We start from the raw sequence: 20,155 nt of genomic DNA, 5'->3' as shown, positions 1-20,155 counted from the left end.
CAAAACAAACTCTGAAGAACAGTAATTTGCACAGCCTGCTAAACTTCCACATGGTCTGCTGCTAACAGTTAATTGTCGTCTTAAATCCCTGAGATATCCACTGGAGCTCTTACTAAAAGCATAAAGAAGAAAAACTTAATTCTAGTCTCTATTCAGATAATAGCTGTTTGCCAAGCATTAGTTTTTAAATCACAGGTAGAGCTGTTAATCAGCAGGAGCTCTGCTTATCTGCTTACACGGTCTAGAGAGTGCTAGGGGAAGAAAGAAGTCAGGACAGAGAGAAGAAAAGCTCACGTAAATCTCATTAGTTAGAACAACACACTTCAGCCCTAACTATATGCATCTAGTAAGAAATGACCTGAGAAAACAAACACGTGTCCATCAGGCTACATAAAAGGAGGGTTGAAAGAATTGGTTTTTGGGGCCGGGCGCGGTGGCTCACGCTTGTAATCCCAGCACTTTGGGAGGCCGAGGCGGGCGGATCACGAGGTCAGGAGATCGAGACCACGGTGAAACCCCGTCTCTACCAAAAATACAAAAAATTAGCCGGGCGTGGTGGCGGGCGCCTGTAGTCCCAGCTACTCGGAGAGGCTGAGGCAGGAGAATGGCGTGAACCCGGGAGGCGGAGCTTGCAGTGAGCCGAGATCACGCCGGACGAGGGGGGGGACCCCGGGGGGGGGGGCCTTCGGGGGGCCCGGAACACCCCACGGCCCGCCCCCCGGGGAAAACAAACCAACTAATCCTCAAACACAAAAAAAAAAAAAAAAAAAAGAAAGAATTGGTTTTTGGACTGTAGCAGGAATATCTCATCAAATAAGGTGACCCCAGAAGGCTAAGACTATTCTGTTTTGGTGAGAAGTTTCTTGTCACAGAGTACACAGCGTATGCGGCTATGGCATGGGGAAAAAAAGACGCATTAGATTCTGTAGTCAGGATTACTCATGGTTCCTTTTGGAATACATTCTTTTAGTGAGCCTCACATTCCAAACTGGCTATAAAACAAACCGACTAATCCTCAAACTCATCTGCTCTCACAACACTATTGTTCTCACTTTTCCAGGTTACAAAAAGGGGGGTGTGCTGTTTGCATTTTAGTGTCTTTGTCTGCTTTAGACTAAGTTTTAGTATATCCAGCTTCCCTTTCAAGTTTTCACAGACAATCCTACCAACGCGCAACATGCTACTGCTGTTTCCATTACTATGCAGTCAAAAAGTCCAGAAGAAAACTATCACCAGGGCACACCTAGGCTCTTCCAGGGTTGCCAAGCAAGTAAATTAACTTGGTGTATAATCTCTTGCATCCAGTGCAAACTTAAAGGAGCCACATTCTGTACACATACAAAATTCTTGCCTCTGTAAGACATCCACACTGCATTCTGGGCAAGTAGAAGGCATTAGGATGTCCTCTTGCCTCACTCATGTGAGCTTACCTTGGCTTTGTCTCTCATTGAGCCCTTTCCCAACACAGAGATCTTTGCACCAGTCTCTTCCTGCAGTCTTTTGATTGTATTCCCTTGTGGTCCAAGAATCTTCCCCACAAAATTGAACTGACAGAAAATAAAGGATTTCTAAATATACATGCTACTATATAAAAACATTTCCATATAAATTACCTCACTTGATTTTAAACAACCCTGCAAAGGTAGAGTATTACCATTCCCATTTTACTGAAGGACACTGAAGCCATATTAATAAAGTGATTAGCTTAAGGTTATGAAACTAGAAAGTGGCAGTTCCTAGACCTGAATTTGGCTTTTCTAATGTATTCTGGTGCTCTTCCAAAATACATTAAGATCTTTACTATTTTATTTTTTACTTTATTTTGAGACAGGCTCTCTGTTGCCCAGGCCAAAGTGTAGTGACATGATCATGGCTCACCGCAGCCTCAACTTTCTGGACTCAAGTGATCCTCCTGCCCCAGCCTCCAGAGTAGCTGGGTACAGGTGCACACCACAACACCAGGCTAATTTTTGTATTTTTTGTAGAGATGGGGTTTTGCTATGTTGCTCAGGCTGGTCTTGAACTCCTGGGCTCAAGCAATCTGCCTGCATTGGCCTCCCAAAGTGCTGGCATTACAGGCGTGAGCCACTGTGCATGGCCTAGCACTTAACATACATAAACATTTTTAAGGCAGTGACCTCAGAACAGAAGAGCCTATATAGCACCATTTGATAGCATGCTGGATAAACTAAATGTAGCTAAATGCTTTCCTAAAAAAAAAAAAAAAAGGAAGAAAAAAAGTATTTACTTAAAAGTAAACTTTCAGTAAGAAAATAAAATTAACTTCATCCAATTGAGGATTCATATTATATTTCCTTTTATTTAGATTTCAGGTTAGTCCTTCCACAAAGAGCAACTCTTCAGGTTTTAATTTTTTTTTTCTTTGAACCTGTAGCCTGAGCAATCATTTGAGAAAGAAACTTTCTGATAATAAAAAGATGATTATATTTCCTTCCTGGCTATAGCTATGTTATTAGTTAAGAACTTAGATATTTCAATTGCCAGAAACAGGTACTGCAAGCATGAAAGAGAAGCTTCACAGGCTTAAGTTTCTAAAGCATCACAACCCCCAGGAGTCTTTATTATAGCCCATGACTCTCTCCTAACTAGAAAGATAACTCAAAGATGCAAGGCACTTTTCGCCTTACCTTGGGATACTGCTTGACAGGTATCAGCACTCGCTCTTTCAGTTTCATGTTCTTATGAGAAAATAAATCCAAGTAATTCTCCTCATCTTCCTTTTTTGAGTCTCCTTTCTGAATCTTCTCAATTTCTGAATAGGAAAAACAATTTATTTTTGCCCTGGTAAACAAATGCAAATTTTGAAGTGTGCTTAAAGCAATAACATGGAATATCATATAGTGAAACCAAATAGTTCACACGAATGTGCCAATTTCAGAAAGAAACTAGCTGAAAGCACTAAAGCTATATGAAGTTGACTAGAAAGCTCAAAGCCTGCTTCTAATAAAAGAAGTGTACTCTTCCACCCTCACCTGAAGCCATGACAACAGACATTTAAATGTTTCTTAAATCAATTTAACAAAATTAATTGGGTGAGACGGGGGAAAGGAGAATAAAGAAACTAACAAAAAATCAAAATCTGCATCAAGACAAAGCATAATCTTACCTTGAAAAAAACAAAAGTAAATAATCTAAATATACAATGGATAGTTCCATTAAAGTTCCACGGTGACATTAGTACTCTAGATACTAGTCCTTAAGAGTCTGAAAGACCTTGTTCTTACTCTGCTACTCACTAGTCGTGTGACCAAAGACAAGTTAATAAACTATGTAGATATGCCTAATTAAGGCCAATTTTTCATAAAGTACTTAATATATCGTTACCATTACCTAGCCCAAATTCAGCCAATGCCTAAATGATAAATGATACAAAATGCACCAGGTACTTTTTTTTTTTTTTTTTTTTTTGAGACGGAGTTTTGCTCTTTTTGTCCAGAATGGAGTGCAATGGCGTGATCTCAGCTCACTGCAACCTCTGCCTCCTGGGTTCAAGCGATTCTCCTGCCTCAGCCTCTCAAGTAGCTGGGATTACAGGCATGTGCCACCATGCCCGGCTAATTTTGTATTTTTAGTAGAGAAGGGTTTTCTCCATGTTGGTCAGGCTGGTCTCAAACTCCCGACCTCAGGTCATCCGCCTGCCTCAGCCTCCCAAAGTGCTGGGATTACAGGTGTGAGCCACCGCGCCCAGCCACCAGGTACTTTAAAAGAAAAAAAAACATTTTATTGAAGTATAACTGATATTTAAAAAGTTATACATAATTACTGTATACAATGATGAGTCTGGAGATAAGTATTCACCCATGAAACCATCACCACCATCATGGGCACAGACATATCCATCATCACCTAAAAGTACTTTCAATTCGTGGGTTAAGACAGTTTCATTAGATAGAAACTTGGCATACAAAAAGATTTCCTACTATTAAGGAACTTCATTCATTGAGTGACTGCAATTGTTTTAGTGCTTCCTATGGTATGGAGAGGCAGATGACGGGAGACCTATAATAGGTACAATCATTGACCACTATGGAGGACTTAATAAGAGCCAGGCATCTGTCTTGCAAAGCATAGGAGATACAACAGAGCGAGTCAGACTGGTCTCTGTCTTCACTGTTTATATACTGGAGTTCCCAGACTATAGAGGTGGCAATGAAGTACAGTTAAGTGCTATAACAGGAGTTCTAATAGAGATGAGGGCAGAGTGCCCAAGGATGAGCAGCAACTGAACGCTTACATGATCCACTGAGAACAGTCAAAAAAAAAAAAAAAATAGGCCAGGTGTGGTGGCTCACGCTTGTAATCCCAGCACTTTGGGAGGCCGAGGCGGGAGGATCACAAGGTCTGGAGATCAAGACCATCCTGGCTAACACGGTGAAACCCCATCTCTACTAAAAATACAAAAAAAAAATCAGCCGGGTGTGGTGGTGGGCACCTGTAGTCCCAGCTACTCGGGAGGCTGGGGCAGGAGAATGGCGTGAACCCAGGAGGCGGAGCTTGCAGTGAGCCAAGATCGCGTCACTGCACTCCAGCCTGGGCGACAGAGCAAGACTCTGTCTCAAAAAAAAAAAAATTATATATATACATGTGTATATATATACGTGTGTGTATATATACGTGTGTATATATATATATACATGTCTGTATATATATATATACGTGTGTATATATATACGTGTGTGTATATATATACGTGTGTGTATATATATATACGTGTGTGTATATATATATGTACGTGTGTGTATATATATATGTACGTGTGTGTGTGTGTGTATATATATATATGTATATATATATACACACTCCCTAAAATCAGTGGAACATTCTAAATATCAGAGAATATTCTGTAATAGAATATTACATAATATTCCCATCTTCTATAATTTTAAGGCTGGGGTTCTCAAACTTCTTCATGCATCAGAATCACCTAGAAGAGGGCTTATTAAACTAGACTGCTGGGCCTCAAACCCAGTCTGGGATTTGTGTTAGGAATCTGCATTTCCAACAAGTTCCCAGGTAATTCTGATATTGCTGGTCCAGGGACCATACTTTGAAAACCATTGGCTTAAAGTATAAAGACACCCTACCTCAAACACGTTCCACAAATCTATATCCTTAACAGTTTTTATTTATTAATTATTAATTTTTGAGACAGTCTCACTCTGTCACCCAGGTTGGAGTGCAGTGGTGCAATCTCTGCTCACTGGAACTTCTGCTTCCCGGGTTCAAGCGATTCTCCTGCCTCAGCCTTCCGAGTAGCTGGAACTACATGCATGCGCCACTATGCCCGGCTAATTTTTTTCCCTATTTTTAGTAGAGATGTGGCTTCACCATGTTGGCTGAGCTGGTCTCTAACTCCTGACTTCAGGTGTTCCACCCGCCTAGGCCTCCCAAAGTGCTGGGATTACAGATGTGAACCACTGTACTGGCCTAACAGTTTTTAAAATAAATGTTTAGAGAGGTGCAGCTGTGAAATATATAGACGAAGTAAAGTAACTTTGATTCTGACATGCCTTAGAGAATTTAGAATTTCAGACTGAATGCTTGTTTGCTAAAAAGCCTAATTTCAGATGCTATACTATACCATGAACTAATAGACACATACTTCCTGGTTTTCTGACAATTAAAATTGCGGACGAATTGTAAATATCCTTAATTAAAACCTTTACTCCTATGAGAAGAACTGGAAATGACAGTGCTCCTCACAATCTTATGTTTCACTGCTTGGAATAGAAAACAAATCTGACCTTACAGTTAACAGAGTAACGCTTCATTCAACAGCCTACTTGTGAGGGTAATCCTAACCCTAACCCTAACCCTTACTGTTTGGTGGCAAATCCTGACCTCTACTTCTTTTCCCCTACTCCTAATATTAACTTTTTCTGATCAATCTTTTTGAGCCTACTGTACCTGACTACACCACTTTCTAAGTTCTCAGACTAGAAAACTTAGGTATTCAATCCTCAAAGTCCTAGAAAAACAAAGATGCCACAATTCTGATTTGAGAACATCACCAAGGAGCTTTTAACAATGTGGAACAGGCCAGGAGTGGTGGCTCATGCCTGTAATCCCAGCACTTTGGGAGGCCAAAGTGGGCAAATCACCTGTGGTCAGGAGTTCGAGACCAGCCTGGGCAACATGGTGAAACCCCATCTCTACTAAAAAAATATATATATAGGCCGGGCGGGGTGGCTCACGCCTGTAATCCCAGCACTTTGGGAGGCTGAGGTAGGCGGATCACCTGAGGCCAAAAATTTGAGACCAGCTTGGCCAACATGGTGAAACCCCGTCTCTACTAAAAATACAAAAATTAGCCAGGTGTGGTGGTGTGCACCTGTAATCCCAGCTACCCAGGAGGCTGAGGGAGGAGAATCGCTGGAACCCGGGAGGCAGAGGCTGCAGTGAGCTCAGATTGCACCACTGCACTCCAGCTTGGGCGATAGGGCAAGACTCCATCACAACAACAACAAAAAAGAATGTGGAACAAATTAGATACTTCATTTTCTCTATGTCGCTTTGTGCTTCCGAGGGCTACCATTGAGTTAGACCTTTCAGCTGTATTTTATACCCCTTTCCAGAAACCTTGGTTGGTGCAAGACGACTCAAAGTCTGTTAATCTATTACACTCCTACAAGAAGGTGTGTTTATATGCAATGTAATGCACTCTGTGAATTTAAGGCCTTTCATTTTTTCATTTCTTAAAGACCAGTGTGATAGTATAAGACCTTTCTATAACATGGATTCTTCTATTTTTGAACTAGTCAGATCTTAGAATCCTTCTGTCCAATTATTTCACAACTTTCTAAAGAATAGCAGTGGCCAGGCATGGTGGCTCACACCTGTAATCTCAGCATTTGGGGAAGCTGAGGCAGAAGGCTCACTGGAGCCCAGGAGTTTGGGACCAGAGCGGGCAACATAGTGAGACCCCTTCTCTACAAAAAATAACAAATTAGTCAGGCATGGTGGTATGCGCCTGTGGTCCCAGCTATTTGGGAGGCTGAGGCAGGAGGATAAGGAGTTGGAGGCTGTAGTAGCCAAGATTATGCCACTGCACTCCAGCCTGAGTGACAGAGTAAGGCCCTGTCTCAAAAAAAGCAAAGGAAAGCATTTTTAGAGAATTCAGAGAAGGATCACTTAAATAAAACAGAGGTTGAAAACAGAATCAAAATTTTAACCTACAAAGCAAAAGACTGGTTGAGCACAGTGGCACATGCGCTTGTAATCCCAGTGCTTTGGGAGGCTGAAGCAGGATGACTGCTTTGGGCCCAGGAGCTTGAGACCAGCCTGGGCAACACAGCGAGACCCTGTCTCTACCAAAAATAAATAAATAAATATATTTTTTAATTAGCTGGGTGTCGTACATGCCTATTATCCCAGCTACTCAGGAGGCTGTGGTGGGAAGATCGCTTGAGCCCAAGAGTTCAAGGCTGCAGTGAACTATGATGACTGTGCAACTGCACTCCAGCTTGGGTAACGAAGGGAGAGAGGAGGGGAGAAGGGAAAGAGAGAGAGGAGAGGAGAGGGGACAAAGGGAGGAAGGAAGGAGGGAAGGAAGGGAGGGAAGAAGGGAGGGGGCAGGAAGGGAGGCAGGGAGGGGATGAAGGGAGAGGGAGAGGGAGAGGGAAGAAAAGGAAGCAAGCAGAAGACTAAGAAGCTACTTGAGCTTTCAAGAAGGGTGGAGGGGGCCAGGCGCTGTGGTTCACGCCTGTAATTCCAGCACTTTGGGAGGCTGAGGCCGGTAGATCACCTGAGGTCAGGAGTTCGAGACCAGCCTGACCAATACAGTGAAGCCCCATCTCTACTAAAAGTACAAAAATGAGCTGGGCGTGGTGGCGTGCGCCTGTAGTCCCAACCGCTTGGGAGGCTGAGACAGAAGTCACAGTGAGCCAAGATTGTGTCACTGCACTCTAGCCTGGGTGACAGAGCGAGACTCCGTCTCAAAAAAAAAAAAAAAAAAAGGCGGAGGAGCCGAATTGTTTTTTGTTTTTTTTTTGAGATAGGGTCTCACTCTGTCACCCAGGCTGGAGTGAGTAGTGGGTGAGTGGCACAATAATGGCTCACTGTAGCCTCAACCTCCTGGGTTCAGGTGATCCTCCCACCTCAGCATCCCCAGTAGCTGCAACCATAGGCGTGTGCCACCATGCCTGGCTAATTTTTTTTATTTGTAGAGATGGGGTCTCCTTATTTTGCCCAGGCTGGTCTTGAACTCCTGGGCTCAAATGATCCTTCCACTTTGGCCTCCCAAAGTGCTGGGATCATAGGCGTGACCTACTATGCCCCCCCAATCCTGCCTTTTTTTTTGTTTGTTTTAAAGAGATGGGTTCTCTACTGCCCAGGCTGAAGTACAGTGACACCATCATAGTTCACTGCAGCCTGGAACTCCTGAGCTCAAGCGATCCTCCAGCCTCAGCCTCCCCAGTAGCTAGGACTAAAGGTGCATGCCACCTTACCCAGGTGGGGCTGAATATTTATTTGATGCCTACTATATATCAAATACCATAGAGCTACTACCTCATTAATCCTCAAAAATAACTCAGTGAACTGAGTTACCTGCATCTGAGGAAACAAAAACTCAGGTTAAATAACTATCTCTAGGTCATAAAATTGTTAAAGTAACAGAATAAGAATTAAAAACCCAGGCCTGGCTGGGCACAAAGGCTCACATCTATAATCCCAGAACTTTGGGAGGCCGAGGTGGGAGGATTGCTTGAGCCCAGGAACTTGAGATCTGCCTGGGCAACAGAGTGAGACCCCATCTTCACTAAAATTAAAAAAAAAAAAATTAAATTAAATTAGCTCGGTGTGGTGGTGTACAACTGTTGTCCCAGTTACTAGAGAGCCTGAGGCAGGATGATCACTTGAGCCCAGGAGTTGGAGGCTGTGGTGAACCATAATGGCGCCACTGCATTCCAGCTTGGGTGACAGAGCAAGACCCTGTCTCTAAAAAAAATTTAATAAAAAACTTTAGAAAATCCCCAAAACTCAGGCCTTTAGGCCTTTTCTTTTTTTTTTTGAAACGAAGTCTCACTCTGTCGCCCAGGCTGGAGTGCAGTGGCACAATCTCAGCTCACTGCAACCTACGCCTCCCAGGTTCAAGCAATTCTCCCTACCTCAGCCTCCTGAATAGCTGGGATTACAGGCATCTGCCACTATGCCCAGCTAAATTTTGTATTTTTAGTAGAAACAAGGTTTCACCATGTTGGCCAGGCTGGTCTTCAACTCCTGATCTCAGGTGATCCACCCACCTTGGCCTCCCAAAGTGCTGGAATTACAGGCGTGAGCCACCGCGCCAGGCCTCTAACTTCTAATTTCATGCTTTTCCTATTGTCTCTTGATGAGTATGTGTTTGTGGGGGGTCACACTTTATTTAAGCAAGGAAGAGCTGACTTTTATAAAATTTTGGGAAGTACAATTTATACCCTCAGACACTGGCATGTGGACTAAAGGTAATGAAAGGGCTTTATGGGTGTCTCAGATGTTCAGTTGTCTGATGGTCTTTCTTTTTTAACTCTGTATGTCTTTCTTTGTCCTTGCTTTCCCCGGAGAGCTAGAGTAGACTGAAACGGGAAGAAAAAAAATCAAGGAGCTTCCTAAAAATGGTTTAACCTCAGGCAAAAGTACTTTCTAGACAACCCTTTCGGAACTGACTCCTTTAAGCAATCTTTGCTTGGGTCTCTGGAGATCTGGGTGTCCCAAGGGCCAAAGAAAACAAAGCTGGGGTGTAAACAACACAATGGGGTGACCCATTTGTTTCCTGGCCACTCAGAATAATCATATCTTATCCAGTGCCTTCTATGTGTCAGGAACTTTGTATTTATTATTTTACTTTGTCTTTGTAACCAGTATTATGTTCATTTGACAGATGAAGAAACCCGGGCTCAGAAAAGTTATATAACTTGTCCAAGATCTCAAAACTAATTAATGACATAGCAGATACTTAAACCCAAGTCACTTCTTATACCAAAGAGAGTACATTCAATTAACCTTTCAAAATTTCCTTCATCTTGTACTATAACTTAACCTTTCCCACCCCCCACTTTTTTTTTTTTTTTTTTTGTAGATTTTATCCCAACCAGACTGTAAGCTTCCATGTTGCTTAATATGTCTCGGAGGAAAGAACAAGGGTTTTGAAGCTAGACAAAATGGGTTTGATTCCCAGCTCTCCTACATGCTTGGTCTATGACTTTAAAAGAGAATGTTAATAAGAAAAATAGTAAGAAAAAAAGAGGGCGAGAAAGAGATGTAACGCACACAAAAAAAGTTAATATTAGAGAAGTTTGGGAAAATTATATACCAACTTTATCAACTGGGCTGGCTTAACTAAAAACAAATCATTACAAATATATCATTAACTGAACTTTTTTTTTTTTTTTTGAGACAGGGTCTTGCTCTGTCACCCATGCTGAAGTGCAGTGGCGCCATCTTGGCTCACTGCAACCTCTGCCTCCCGGGTTCAAGCAATTCTCCTGTCTCAGCCTCCCGAGTAGCTGATGACTATAGGTGCGCGCCACCACACCTGGCTAATTTTTCTATTTGTAGCAGAGACAGGGTTTCACCGTGTTAGCTAGGATGGTCTCGATCTCCTGACCTTGTGATCCACCCGCCTCGGCCTCCCAAAGTGTTGAGATTACAAGCGTGAGCCACCGCGCCCGGCCAACTGAACGTTTGACATGGCCTGCATAAGGAACAAGACAATGGTCAAGATTTTCTAAGTATCCAGAGCGAGTATTTCTAGGAGAGCAAGATTCTCAGCAGAACTGCTCTAAAACGTCAGGGTTCATTTCATACCCTCCTCTAGACTCCCAATATACTTGGTTCTACACTTCTAAACACAGCACTCCTCATTTGCCTGTTGTTAACAATCTCTGGACTCCTTCCATTGCAGAGTATCTGTAATTCTTAGTACAGTACAATGCTTGATACACAACAGGCATCTATAATCATTAACCGAATTAAAGAAATGTACCGGCTAGGGCGCGGTGGCTCACACCTATAATCCCAGCACTTTGGGAGGCCAAGGTGGGCAGGAGATCGAGACTATCCTGGCCAACATGGTGAAACCCCGTCTCTACTAAAGATTTAAAGATTGACTCTAGCCAAATCTAAAAATTGGCTGGGCATGGTGGCGTGGGCCTGTAGTCCCAGCTACTCAGGAGGCTGAGAGGAGAATTGCTTGAACCCGGGAGGTGGAGGTTGCAGTGAGCCGAGATCATGCCACTGCACTCCAGACTCCAGCCTGAGTGACAGAGTGAGAACCTGTTTCAAAAAAACCAAAAACAAAAAAGTACAGTCAACACCCTCAACTTCCCTTAAACAACTCACATGACTTTATCATCCCCAAATTTATAATTCTCACCTTTTCTGTGGGTATCATCTTTTGGAATCAGAAGTCCTGTGAGCTTACTATTGCAAAACAACTTCACTCGTTTTCTTTATCAAATTACTCACTGTTTCAAGCAAGAGCACAAAGTCAATAGGTTCTTTGTCTTTTTTGGAATCATGGGTCCCTCTGAGAATTTGATGGAAGCTACTGATCAGCAACCCAGAAAAAAATACAAACTCACAATATATTACATACAATATTGGCTATGGGTATAGAAAGGCTGGGTATTGGTTTAAAAAAAAATCCCCCAAAGGCCTGTTACAAGCCCTTTCATAGGGGCTCAATTTTTACATTCCAAGACAGTAGAAAACTCTGTCATATTGACTATAGTCTCCCAAATCTTTTCCTTAGCACACAATTCAGAGCTCTGCATCTTTGAAAATTTTTTTTTTAGTTTTAAGGCAATTGTAGATTTATATGCAGTTTTTTTTTTTTTTTTTTTTTTGAGACGGAGTCTCTGTCGCCCAGGCTGGAGTACAGTGGCGCAATCTCGGCTCAGTGCAAGCTCCGCCTCCCGGGTTCACGCCATTCTCCTGCCTCAGCCTCTCCGAGTAGCTGGGACTACAGGCGCCCGCCACCACGCCCGGCTAATTTTTTTTTTTTTTGTATTTTTAGTAGAGACGGGGTTTCACCAAGGTCTCGATCTCCTGACCTCGTGATCTGCCCGCCTCGGCCTCCCAAAGTGCTGGGATTACAAGCGTGAGCCACCGCGCCCGGCCAATATGCAGTTTTAAGAAATAACAGAGATCCTGTATACTCGTTTTCCCCATAATATTTTGCATATCTGTATCACAATCAGAAAATTAACATTAAAATAAGAAAATTTGTTGTACAGGTTTCATAAAAAAATTAACAATTCATTGACTTTATTAGGATTTCACCACCTTTACATGTACTTGTTTGCTTAGTTCTATGCAATTTAATCAGATTCATGTGGACACCACCTCAGTCAAGATACAGCACAGTTCCATCAGGAGGATCCTCACCCTTCGATAGCCAGTCACCATCTTCCCTCGTCTCTCACCACTGGCAACCACTAATACAGTCTGCATCTCCACTATTTCATTTCTTCAAGAATGTTATATTAATGAAATCATATAGTATATAACCTTTTGAGATTGGCTTTCTTCACTTAGCTTAATTCTCTTGTGATCAAGCAAGTTGCTGCATTTATTAACAGTTCCTTTTTTTTTTTTTTACTGCAGAGTACTGTTCCATGGTATGGGTATGCCACTTTATTGGAGGCATTTGGTTTGTTTCCAGTTTTTGGCTACTATGAATAAAGCTGCTGTGAACATTCATGTACAGGTTTTGTGTTGAGTTTTAATTTCCCTGAAATAAATATCCAAGAATGCAACCGTTGAAAGATATAGTAAGCACATTTATTTATTTATTTATTTTTTGGAGACAGGGTCTCACTGTTGCCCAAGCTGGAGTGCAGTGGCACGATCTCAGCTCAAGGCAGCCTCGACCTCCTGGGTTCAAGTGATTCTTCCACCTCAGCCTAAGACCAATCTCCTGGGTTCAAGTGATCCTTCTGCTTCAGGCTCCCGAGTAGCTGGGACTACAGGTGTGTGCCACCATTCTCAGCTAATTTTTAAATTTTCTGTAGAGACAAGCTCTCACTAGGGCTCAAGCAATCCTCTCACCTTGGCCTCCCAAAGTCCTCGGATTACAGACATGAGCCACCATGCCCAGCCAATAAGCACATTTAGTTTTGTTAAAAAACGAAAAACAAACAAACAAAACCTGCATTGGGCTGGGCATGGTGGCTCACACCTGTAACACAGGCACTTTGGGAGGCCGAAGAGGGAGGATCACGAGGTCAGGAATTTGAGACCAGCCTGGCCAACATGGTGAAACCTCATCTCTACTAAAAATACAAAAATCAGCCAGGCATGGTGGCAGGCGCCTGTAATCCCAGCTATTCGGGAGGCTGAGGCAGGAGAATTGCTTGAAACCCAAAGGCGGAGGTTACAGTGAGCCGAGCGACAGAGCGAGACTCAATCTCAAAACAAACAAAAAACAAAACCTGCAATATCACAGATAAATGTATACTTAATGATATTCTGCTTTATCTTACTAGGCTTTGTTTTATAGAAATAGTATTATACTGTATGTAGTCTTATGGGACGTACTTTCTTCATATAACATTTGATTTTGGAGATTTCTCCATGTTGTTGCCTGTAGCTATATTTCATCCATTTTCACTGCTGTACAAATATTTTCTTTTCTTTTCTCTCTTTCTTTTTTTTTTGAGATTGAGTTTCACTTGTTGGCTAGATCTCAGCTCACTGCAACCTCTGCCTCCCGGGTTTCAGTGATTCTCCTGCCTCAGCCTTCCAAGTAGCCAGGATTACAGGCACCTGCCACCACGCCCAACTAATTTTTGTATTTTTAGTAAAGACAGGGTTTCACCATGTTGGTCAGGCTGGTCTCGAACTCCTGACCTCAGGTAATCCACCTGCCTCGGCCTCCCAAAATGCTGGGATTACAGGCGCGAGAAACTGTGCTCAGCCAAATATTTTCTGTTGTAAATCTATCACATTATCCAATGAATGGTGAAACAAGTTGCAACATTTTGTGAACAAGGTACACCATTTTATGAATCAAGTACTCATGTATAAGTTTCTTTGAGCACATTCCTAGAAAAGGTGTTGCTGGTTTTTTTTTTTTTTTTTTTAAAAGACAGTCTTGTGCTGTCGCCCAGGCTGGAGTGCAGTAGCGCAATCTCGGCTCACTGCAACCTCCATCTCCCGGGTTCAAGTGATTCTCCTGCCTCAGCCTCCCAAGTAGGTGGGATTACAGGCTCCGGAGTAGCTAGGATTACAGGCACGTGCCACTACGCCCAGCTATCTTTTGTATTTTTAGTAGACAGGGTTTCACCATGTTGGTCAGACTGGTCTCGAACTCCTGACCTCAAGTGATCCGACTGCCTCGGCATCCCAAAGTGCTGAGATTACAGGCATGGGCCACCGCACCTGGCCTTACTCTCCAGTTTTTTTTTGTTTGTTTGTTTGTTTTTTTGTGATGGAGTCTCACTCTGTCCCCCAGGCTGGAGTGCAGTGGCACGATCACTGAAAACTCCGCCTCCCGGGTTCCCGCCATTCTCCTGCCTCAGCCTCCGGAGTAGCTGGGACTACAGGCGCCCACCACCGCGCCTGGCTAATTTTTTTGTATTTTTTAGTAGAGACAGGGTTTCACCGTGTTAGCCAGGATGGTCTCGATCTCCTGACCTCGTGATCCACCCACCTCGGCCTCCCAAAGTGCTGGGATTACAGGCGTGAGCCACTGCACCGGGCCTGTTCGTTTGTTTTTTTGAGACGGAGTCTCCCACTGTCGCCCAGGCTGGAGTGCAGTGGTATAATCTTGGCTCACTGCAACCTCCGCCTCCTGAGTTCAAATGATTCTCCTGCCTTAGCTTCCCGGGTAGCTGGGATTACAGGCGCCCACCACCACACCAGGGGTAATTTTTTGTATTTTTTGTAAAGACAGGGTTTTACCACGTTGGCCAGGCTCGTCTCGAACTCCTGACCTTGTGCTTTGCCCGCCTCGGCCTCCCAAAGTGCTGGGATTACAGGCATGAGCCACCAGTCCCGGCCCTTATTTTCCAGTTTTAATAGCAGGTTTTGCTAGCCCTATAGAATGAACTGGGAAGGTCTTAATGTATTTCTAGAGAATATTGTAAATAAAGGAATTAACTATTTTGAAGTTTCAACAGACTTTGTAAAATGTTTTCCACTGTATGCTTTTGAAGGATGGATTTTTGAGTATCCCTCCAAGATCTTTTGCAGATTGCTAATCTATTCAAAATGTTTATTCTTGAGTCACTTATACTAACTTATATTTTCCTAATTGTAGAAAGTAGAAAAATAGGCTGGGCACAGTGGCTCATGCCTGTAATCCCAGCACTTTGGGAGGCCGAGGCGGGCGGATCACCTGAGGTCGTTAGCTCGAGACCAGCCTGACCAACATGGAGAAATCCCGTCTGTACTAAAAATACAAAATTAGCCGGGCGTGGTGGCACATGCCTGTAATCCCAGCTACTAGGGAAGCTGAGGCAGGAGAATTGCTTGAACCTGGGAGGCAGCGGTTGTGGTGAGCCGAGATCGCGCCATTGCACTCCAGCCTGGGCAACGAGTGAAACTCCGTCTCAAAAAAAAAAAAAAAAAAGTAGAAAAAGAACACTGATATATATATAACAGCATTTTACTTAGTATATAAATATATTAACACAATAAGGTAAATTATTTCTCTTCCAGAAAACAAAGATGGATGATTGAATCCTTATGTCTGCAGATACATCCGACAGTCATCACAGCTGAATATCAATCTGGCTAACATGGAAGTCTACATTCAAAATCTACATCCCTCAAAATTTTTTTACTTTTTTTTTTTTTGAGATGGAGTCTTGCTTCTTCGCCCAGGCTCGAGTGCAATGGTGCAATCTGGGCTCACCGCAACCTGCACTTCCCGGTTTCAAGTGATTCTCCTGCCTCAGCCTCCAAAGTAGCTGGGATTACAGGCATGTGCCACCACGCCTGGCTAATTTTTGTATTTTTGGTAGAGACGGGGTTTCACCATGTTGGCCAGGCTGGTCTCAAACTCCTGACCTCAAGTGATCCGTCCGCCTCGGCCTCCCAAAGTGTTGGGATTATAGGTGTGAGCCACCGTGCCCGGCTGTCATCATTTTTCATCAGTCCCATCTTCAATGAAGGTGAGTATGTATTCTTTCATGAAATATTTAGTAAGAGGCCACTCTGTGCAGCACTCTTCAAGGCACAGGAGATACAACGGTGAATAAAGCAGACAAAAGATTCCTGCGCTCTGGTGGAGCTGACATTCTAGCCATGGAGAATGGGTAATCAACAAACAAATACTGTACATAATGACAATATAGTGCAACAGATGCTGATAGTGAAAAATAAAGTAAACCCAGGAAAGGAAGAAGGGAGCTGTGTAGGTGGTATAGGAAAAGTGCTCAGGGTCTCATGGTAACTTATGGGGAATGCTCAAAGGTGCCTGGAGGAGTCACAGTCCCAGGCAGTAGACTCTGCTCTCTGGTTTCCTTTTTATATCTTAGCCTTATCATCTTCACTGCCCTGTTAACACTGTGATACTTTCAAATAGACTTTTTTTTTTGGTCACCTATCATCCCAGATAGATTTTAATATTTTGTCCAACTATGGCTTACTTTTAAAGTACAATTTGCAGCAGGCACTATAGTGAGGGAACGGGGAAGGTGTGTAGACTGACCAAAAATCCTGGTTACGCTGCTTACTAATTTTGTTACCTTAGGCAAATTATTAATCTCTGGGTGTCTTGGTTTCCTCATCTGTAAAAGTGAGGATAATAAAAGTTCTCATTTCATTTTATAGGTTAAATATTTAATGTAAAGTGCTCAGATCTCAAACATTAAGTGTTAGCTATATTTTTCTTCCGTGTGTTCTTTTTTTTTTTTTTTCCCTTTTTTGAGATGGTGTTTAGCTCTTGTTGCCCACGCTGGAGTGTAATGGCGCAATCTGGGCTCCCTGCAACCTCCGCTTCCCGGGTTCAAGTGATTTTCCTGCCTCGGCTTCCAAAGTAGCTGGGATCACAGGCGTGCGCCACCACGCCAGGCTAATTTTGTATTTTTAGTAGGGACGGGGTTTCACCATGTTGATCAGGCTGGTCTCCAACTCCTGACCTCGCGATCTGCCCGTCTCGGCCTCCCAAAGTGCTGAGATCACAGGTGTGAGCCACCGCGCCCGCCCCTTCCATGTGATCTTACCAGAGCTTAAATACTACTACTCTATCTTTCAAAGTCTCACTTCCTCACAATGGGTTGTTACTTCACTGCAATCCCCTTGCAAGATAATTCAGAAACACCTTAAAAGCCAGGCTCAACATATATTAACACTTATCCAGTAGAAAGAATTCATACATCCCAAACCAACTTCTCCAATTTCAGTTGGGTTTTAAAAAAATACATCCAGAAAGCCCAAGTTAAAAATAAAGAGCACTCTCTTAGTGAAGCAGTGAGGGGAGACTGAAAATTAAAAGTAACTTTTAAGGATCAACGGTTTTTGACAGTTATCTTAAGAAAGCATAAAAGACGAACACCACACTGGTAAAGATCCCTTACCTTACAGTGTTGGGAGACAGAGAACAAAGGGAGGGAGATAATATTTTCATAATAAACTGTCCATTATATTAACCTTGCCAAAGAGTCCAACTACTCATTCAGTGTTGAAGGATGTGAATTTTTACTTGCTTACTAAAATTTAGGTATTATAAGAAATATTTATTAAAATAATGTTTTAACTAGAAGCGAAAGTCAGACAGCTTTAGGGAAAATCAGAGCGACTAGGTGATTGGCCAGTGCTGATCAGGAAAAGAGCGCTAATCTACGGAACAAAGACTCTCATTTCTAATCTACTTCACTACTGAATCAAAAATGTAAAAAAAAACAGCAACAAAAAGGCTAAGCCTTTCAGTACAAGCATCATGCAACTTCTCTCAATTTCTGTCCATCTCGTTGGGAAACGTCATGTGAACTACACGGGAGTCCCTATCGCCCCATTTCACTGTCTCTAGGGTTATTTCACTCCTTCTTCAACGATAGTGAACACACGGTGTAAAATGAAAGAGAACAACCTTCAGGCTCAGTAGCAATTCTTATTTTATCAGCCTTAGTCGGAAATCTGATTCGGAAACCTCAAGCTCCGATCCACATAAATCGCTCCTTCCTCCCAGCAACTTAAGCTGCGGTTACCGCTAAGTCCGGCTCGGCCCCAGCGACAGCAAGGCGCTGGACAGGGCATTCCAGCCTCACCCCACCTTACCTCGGCCCTTCCTCCCACGGTCCCTCCCCGCTCTGGCTGTCTTCACCTCCTACACCTCGGTCGAGGCGCTCATCGCCACCCGCGATCAAAGAGGGTTTCCCTTCGGGGAAAGGGGGGAAATAAAGGTTCATTTCTGGAAGAATCTGCGCGCCCGGCAGCCGCAAGAGGAGGGAGGAGGGAAGAGTCGGGAAAGGGGCGGGGAGCTCAGCACTATCCATCAAGACGTTAGCGCTAGGAGATCGCAAAGTCGCCTTCGGGCCTCCACTGCAGCCTAGAAATTCTCCCACGCACTCCGGGCTGAGGTGGGAATGTGGAATCCAGGCTTCCAAAAATGAGGATGAGACCGGAGCTCCCGACTGCCTCGGTCCCGAGGGGACGGGAAGCGACAGGAACAAAGCCAGGGCCACTCATGCCCCGGGATGGCCGGGCGACCCAGAGGGACACGGGGGGCCCCCTTACCTGCCGTCAGCAGCTGCATGGCGTGAGTGAAGGACGGGTCAAGCGAGTCCTTCTCGGCCATGAGTTCGGGCAGGTACTTGTTCTCCGGCTCCATCTTGACCGAGGCTGTGGCCGAGGGGGGCAGCAGCGGGGTCGGCGCTGGCCCGCCCACTGTCGCGTCGGGACCCGTGGCCGAGGGCGGCAGCAGCGGTGGCGGCTGCGTGGCGGGCGAGGCCCGGGCGCCCCCGCGGGATCCCCCTCCGCCTCCCCGGGACCGGTGAGGCAGCGGCGGCTGCCGAGACGGCGTCTGACGCACCGAGGGGTGGGCACCGGAGGGGTCCATGGAGCCGCTACGGCCCGAGGACCGGCTCATGCGCGCGGCGGGGTCGTCCCGGCGCTGCATCTGGGAGGATGTGCGATCCGAGGAGCGAGAAAGCGACGCGGCAGCGACGGAGGCCCGAGCGGCGGTTGGCGGGGGTGGCAGAGCGGCAGCGGCAGCGGCAGCGACCGAAGCCGACCCGAGCGACCCAGCGAGAGAGAGCACCGGAAATGAGGCGGCGCGCGTGCGCAGCCAGCCACCGGCACCGCCCTTGGGTTTCTCCGCGGAGAACAAAGTCCCCAGTCCGGCCACGGCGCCTGCGCAACGCCGCGGCGTCCGAACAAGTCGCCTCCCGACTCGGGCTTTCCCTCCGCGCCCGCCAGGCCAGAGCGTGATGCGCATGCGCGGGAGGCAACCGGCTCCGTTCGTTTCCTTTTCCACGTGACTCGGCGCTAGCGGGACACGTGTCTCCTCCCCCTTCTGGCCCAGTGCGTGGAGGGGGCGGGAGCTGTGGAATGTCTTTGTCTGCGCGCGGGCCCGCGGAGTGTGGGGCGGGAGACCTGTTACTCGCGGGGCCACGCCCTCTCCAACGGCTGAGCAGTGGAGGGAGGCTGTGCGGAGTGGGGCGGTCACCGAAGTAAGGAAATAAAAGGGGACTGCCGTGAGGGACACGGAAAGGGGAGGGAGAGAGAATTGAGACAGAGACTGCACAGGGAGAAGGGAAGGCTAAGGGAGGGTCTGATGCAGGGGGGAAGTTGGGGAAGGGAAACCTGGAGGAAGAAATTGAGGAAGGACGGCTTGGTAGAAACACTGAAGGCTATTGGAGGACTTGAACTAAGAGGGATGGTTCAGATCAGAGATCTGAAGTCTAGCAAAGAAAAGGGTCCCAGACATCAGGGAACACAAGAAGTTGTTTCCAGTATATGTATTTGCAGTATTACATATATTCCAGTCGGTTCTAAAACGGTTGACATTGTTGGTCAGGGAACTCTTGAGCAGCATTTTAGCTCTTTTTACATATTTTACTGCTTTCTCTGAATTGTGTTTGTTTTGTTTCGCCGTCATTATTGCCAATTGAGTGTTTCTTCCGCCAGAAAGTGAGGTAGAGACCAGATCCTTAATCCACGTTGGTTGCATCATTAGGATGGCTCCTTCTACCACCACTCCAGACTT

The 20,155-nt window shown here is 44.9% G+C and overlaps 1 protein-coding gene across 1 annotated transcript in view; it reads right to left on the bottom strand.

Moving 5' to 3' along the window:
- KHDRBS1 (KH RNA binding domain containing, signal transduction associated 1) overlaps positions 1–19,248 on the bottom strand; it is a 30,743-nt gene extending 11,495 nt beyond the window's left edge. The window contains exons 1-3 of the mRNA XM_032160057.2: positions 18,685–19,248; positions 2,649–2,773; positions 1,431–1,547 (exon numbers count right to left, since the gene is read on the bottom strand). Of these exons, the coding sequence (XP_032015948.1) occupies positions 1,431–1,547; positions 2,649–2,773; positions 18,685–19,066 (624 nt within the window). The 5' untranslated portion in view covers positions 19,067–19,248. The remainder of the gene's footprint in view (positions 1–1,430; positions 1,548–2,648; positions 2,774–18,684) is intronic.
- Between the last annotated feature and the right edge of the window lie 907 nt (positions 19,249–20,155).

Source organism: Hylobates moloch, unplaced genomic scaffold (genome assembly GCF_009828535.3).
Source record: "Hylobates moloch isolate HMO894 unplaced genomic scaffold, HMol_V3 SCAFFOLD_8, whole genome shotgun sequence".
NCBI classification, from domain to species: Eukaryota; Metazoa; Chordata; class Mammalia; order Primates; family Hylobatidae; genus Hylobates; species Hylobates moloch.
This window is presented reverse-complemented; position numbering and strand designations above follow the sequence as displayed.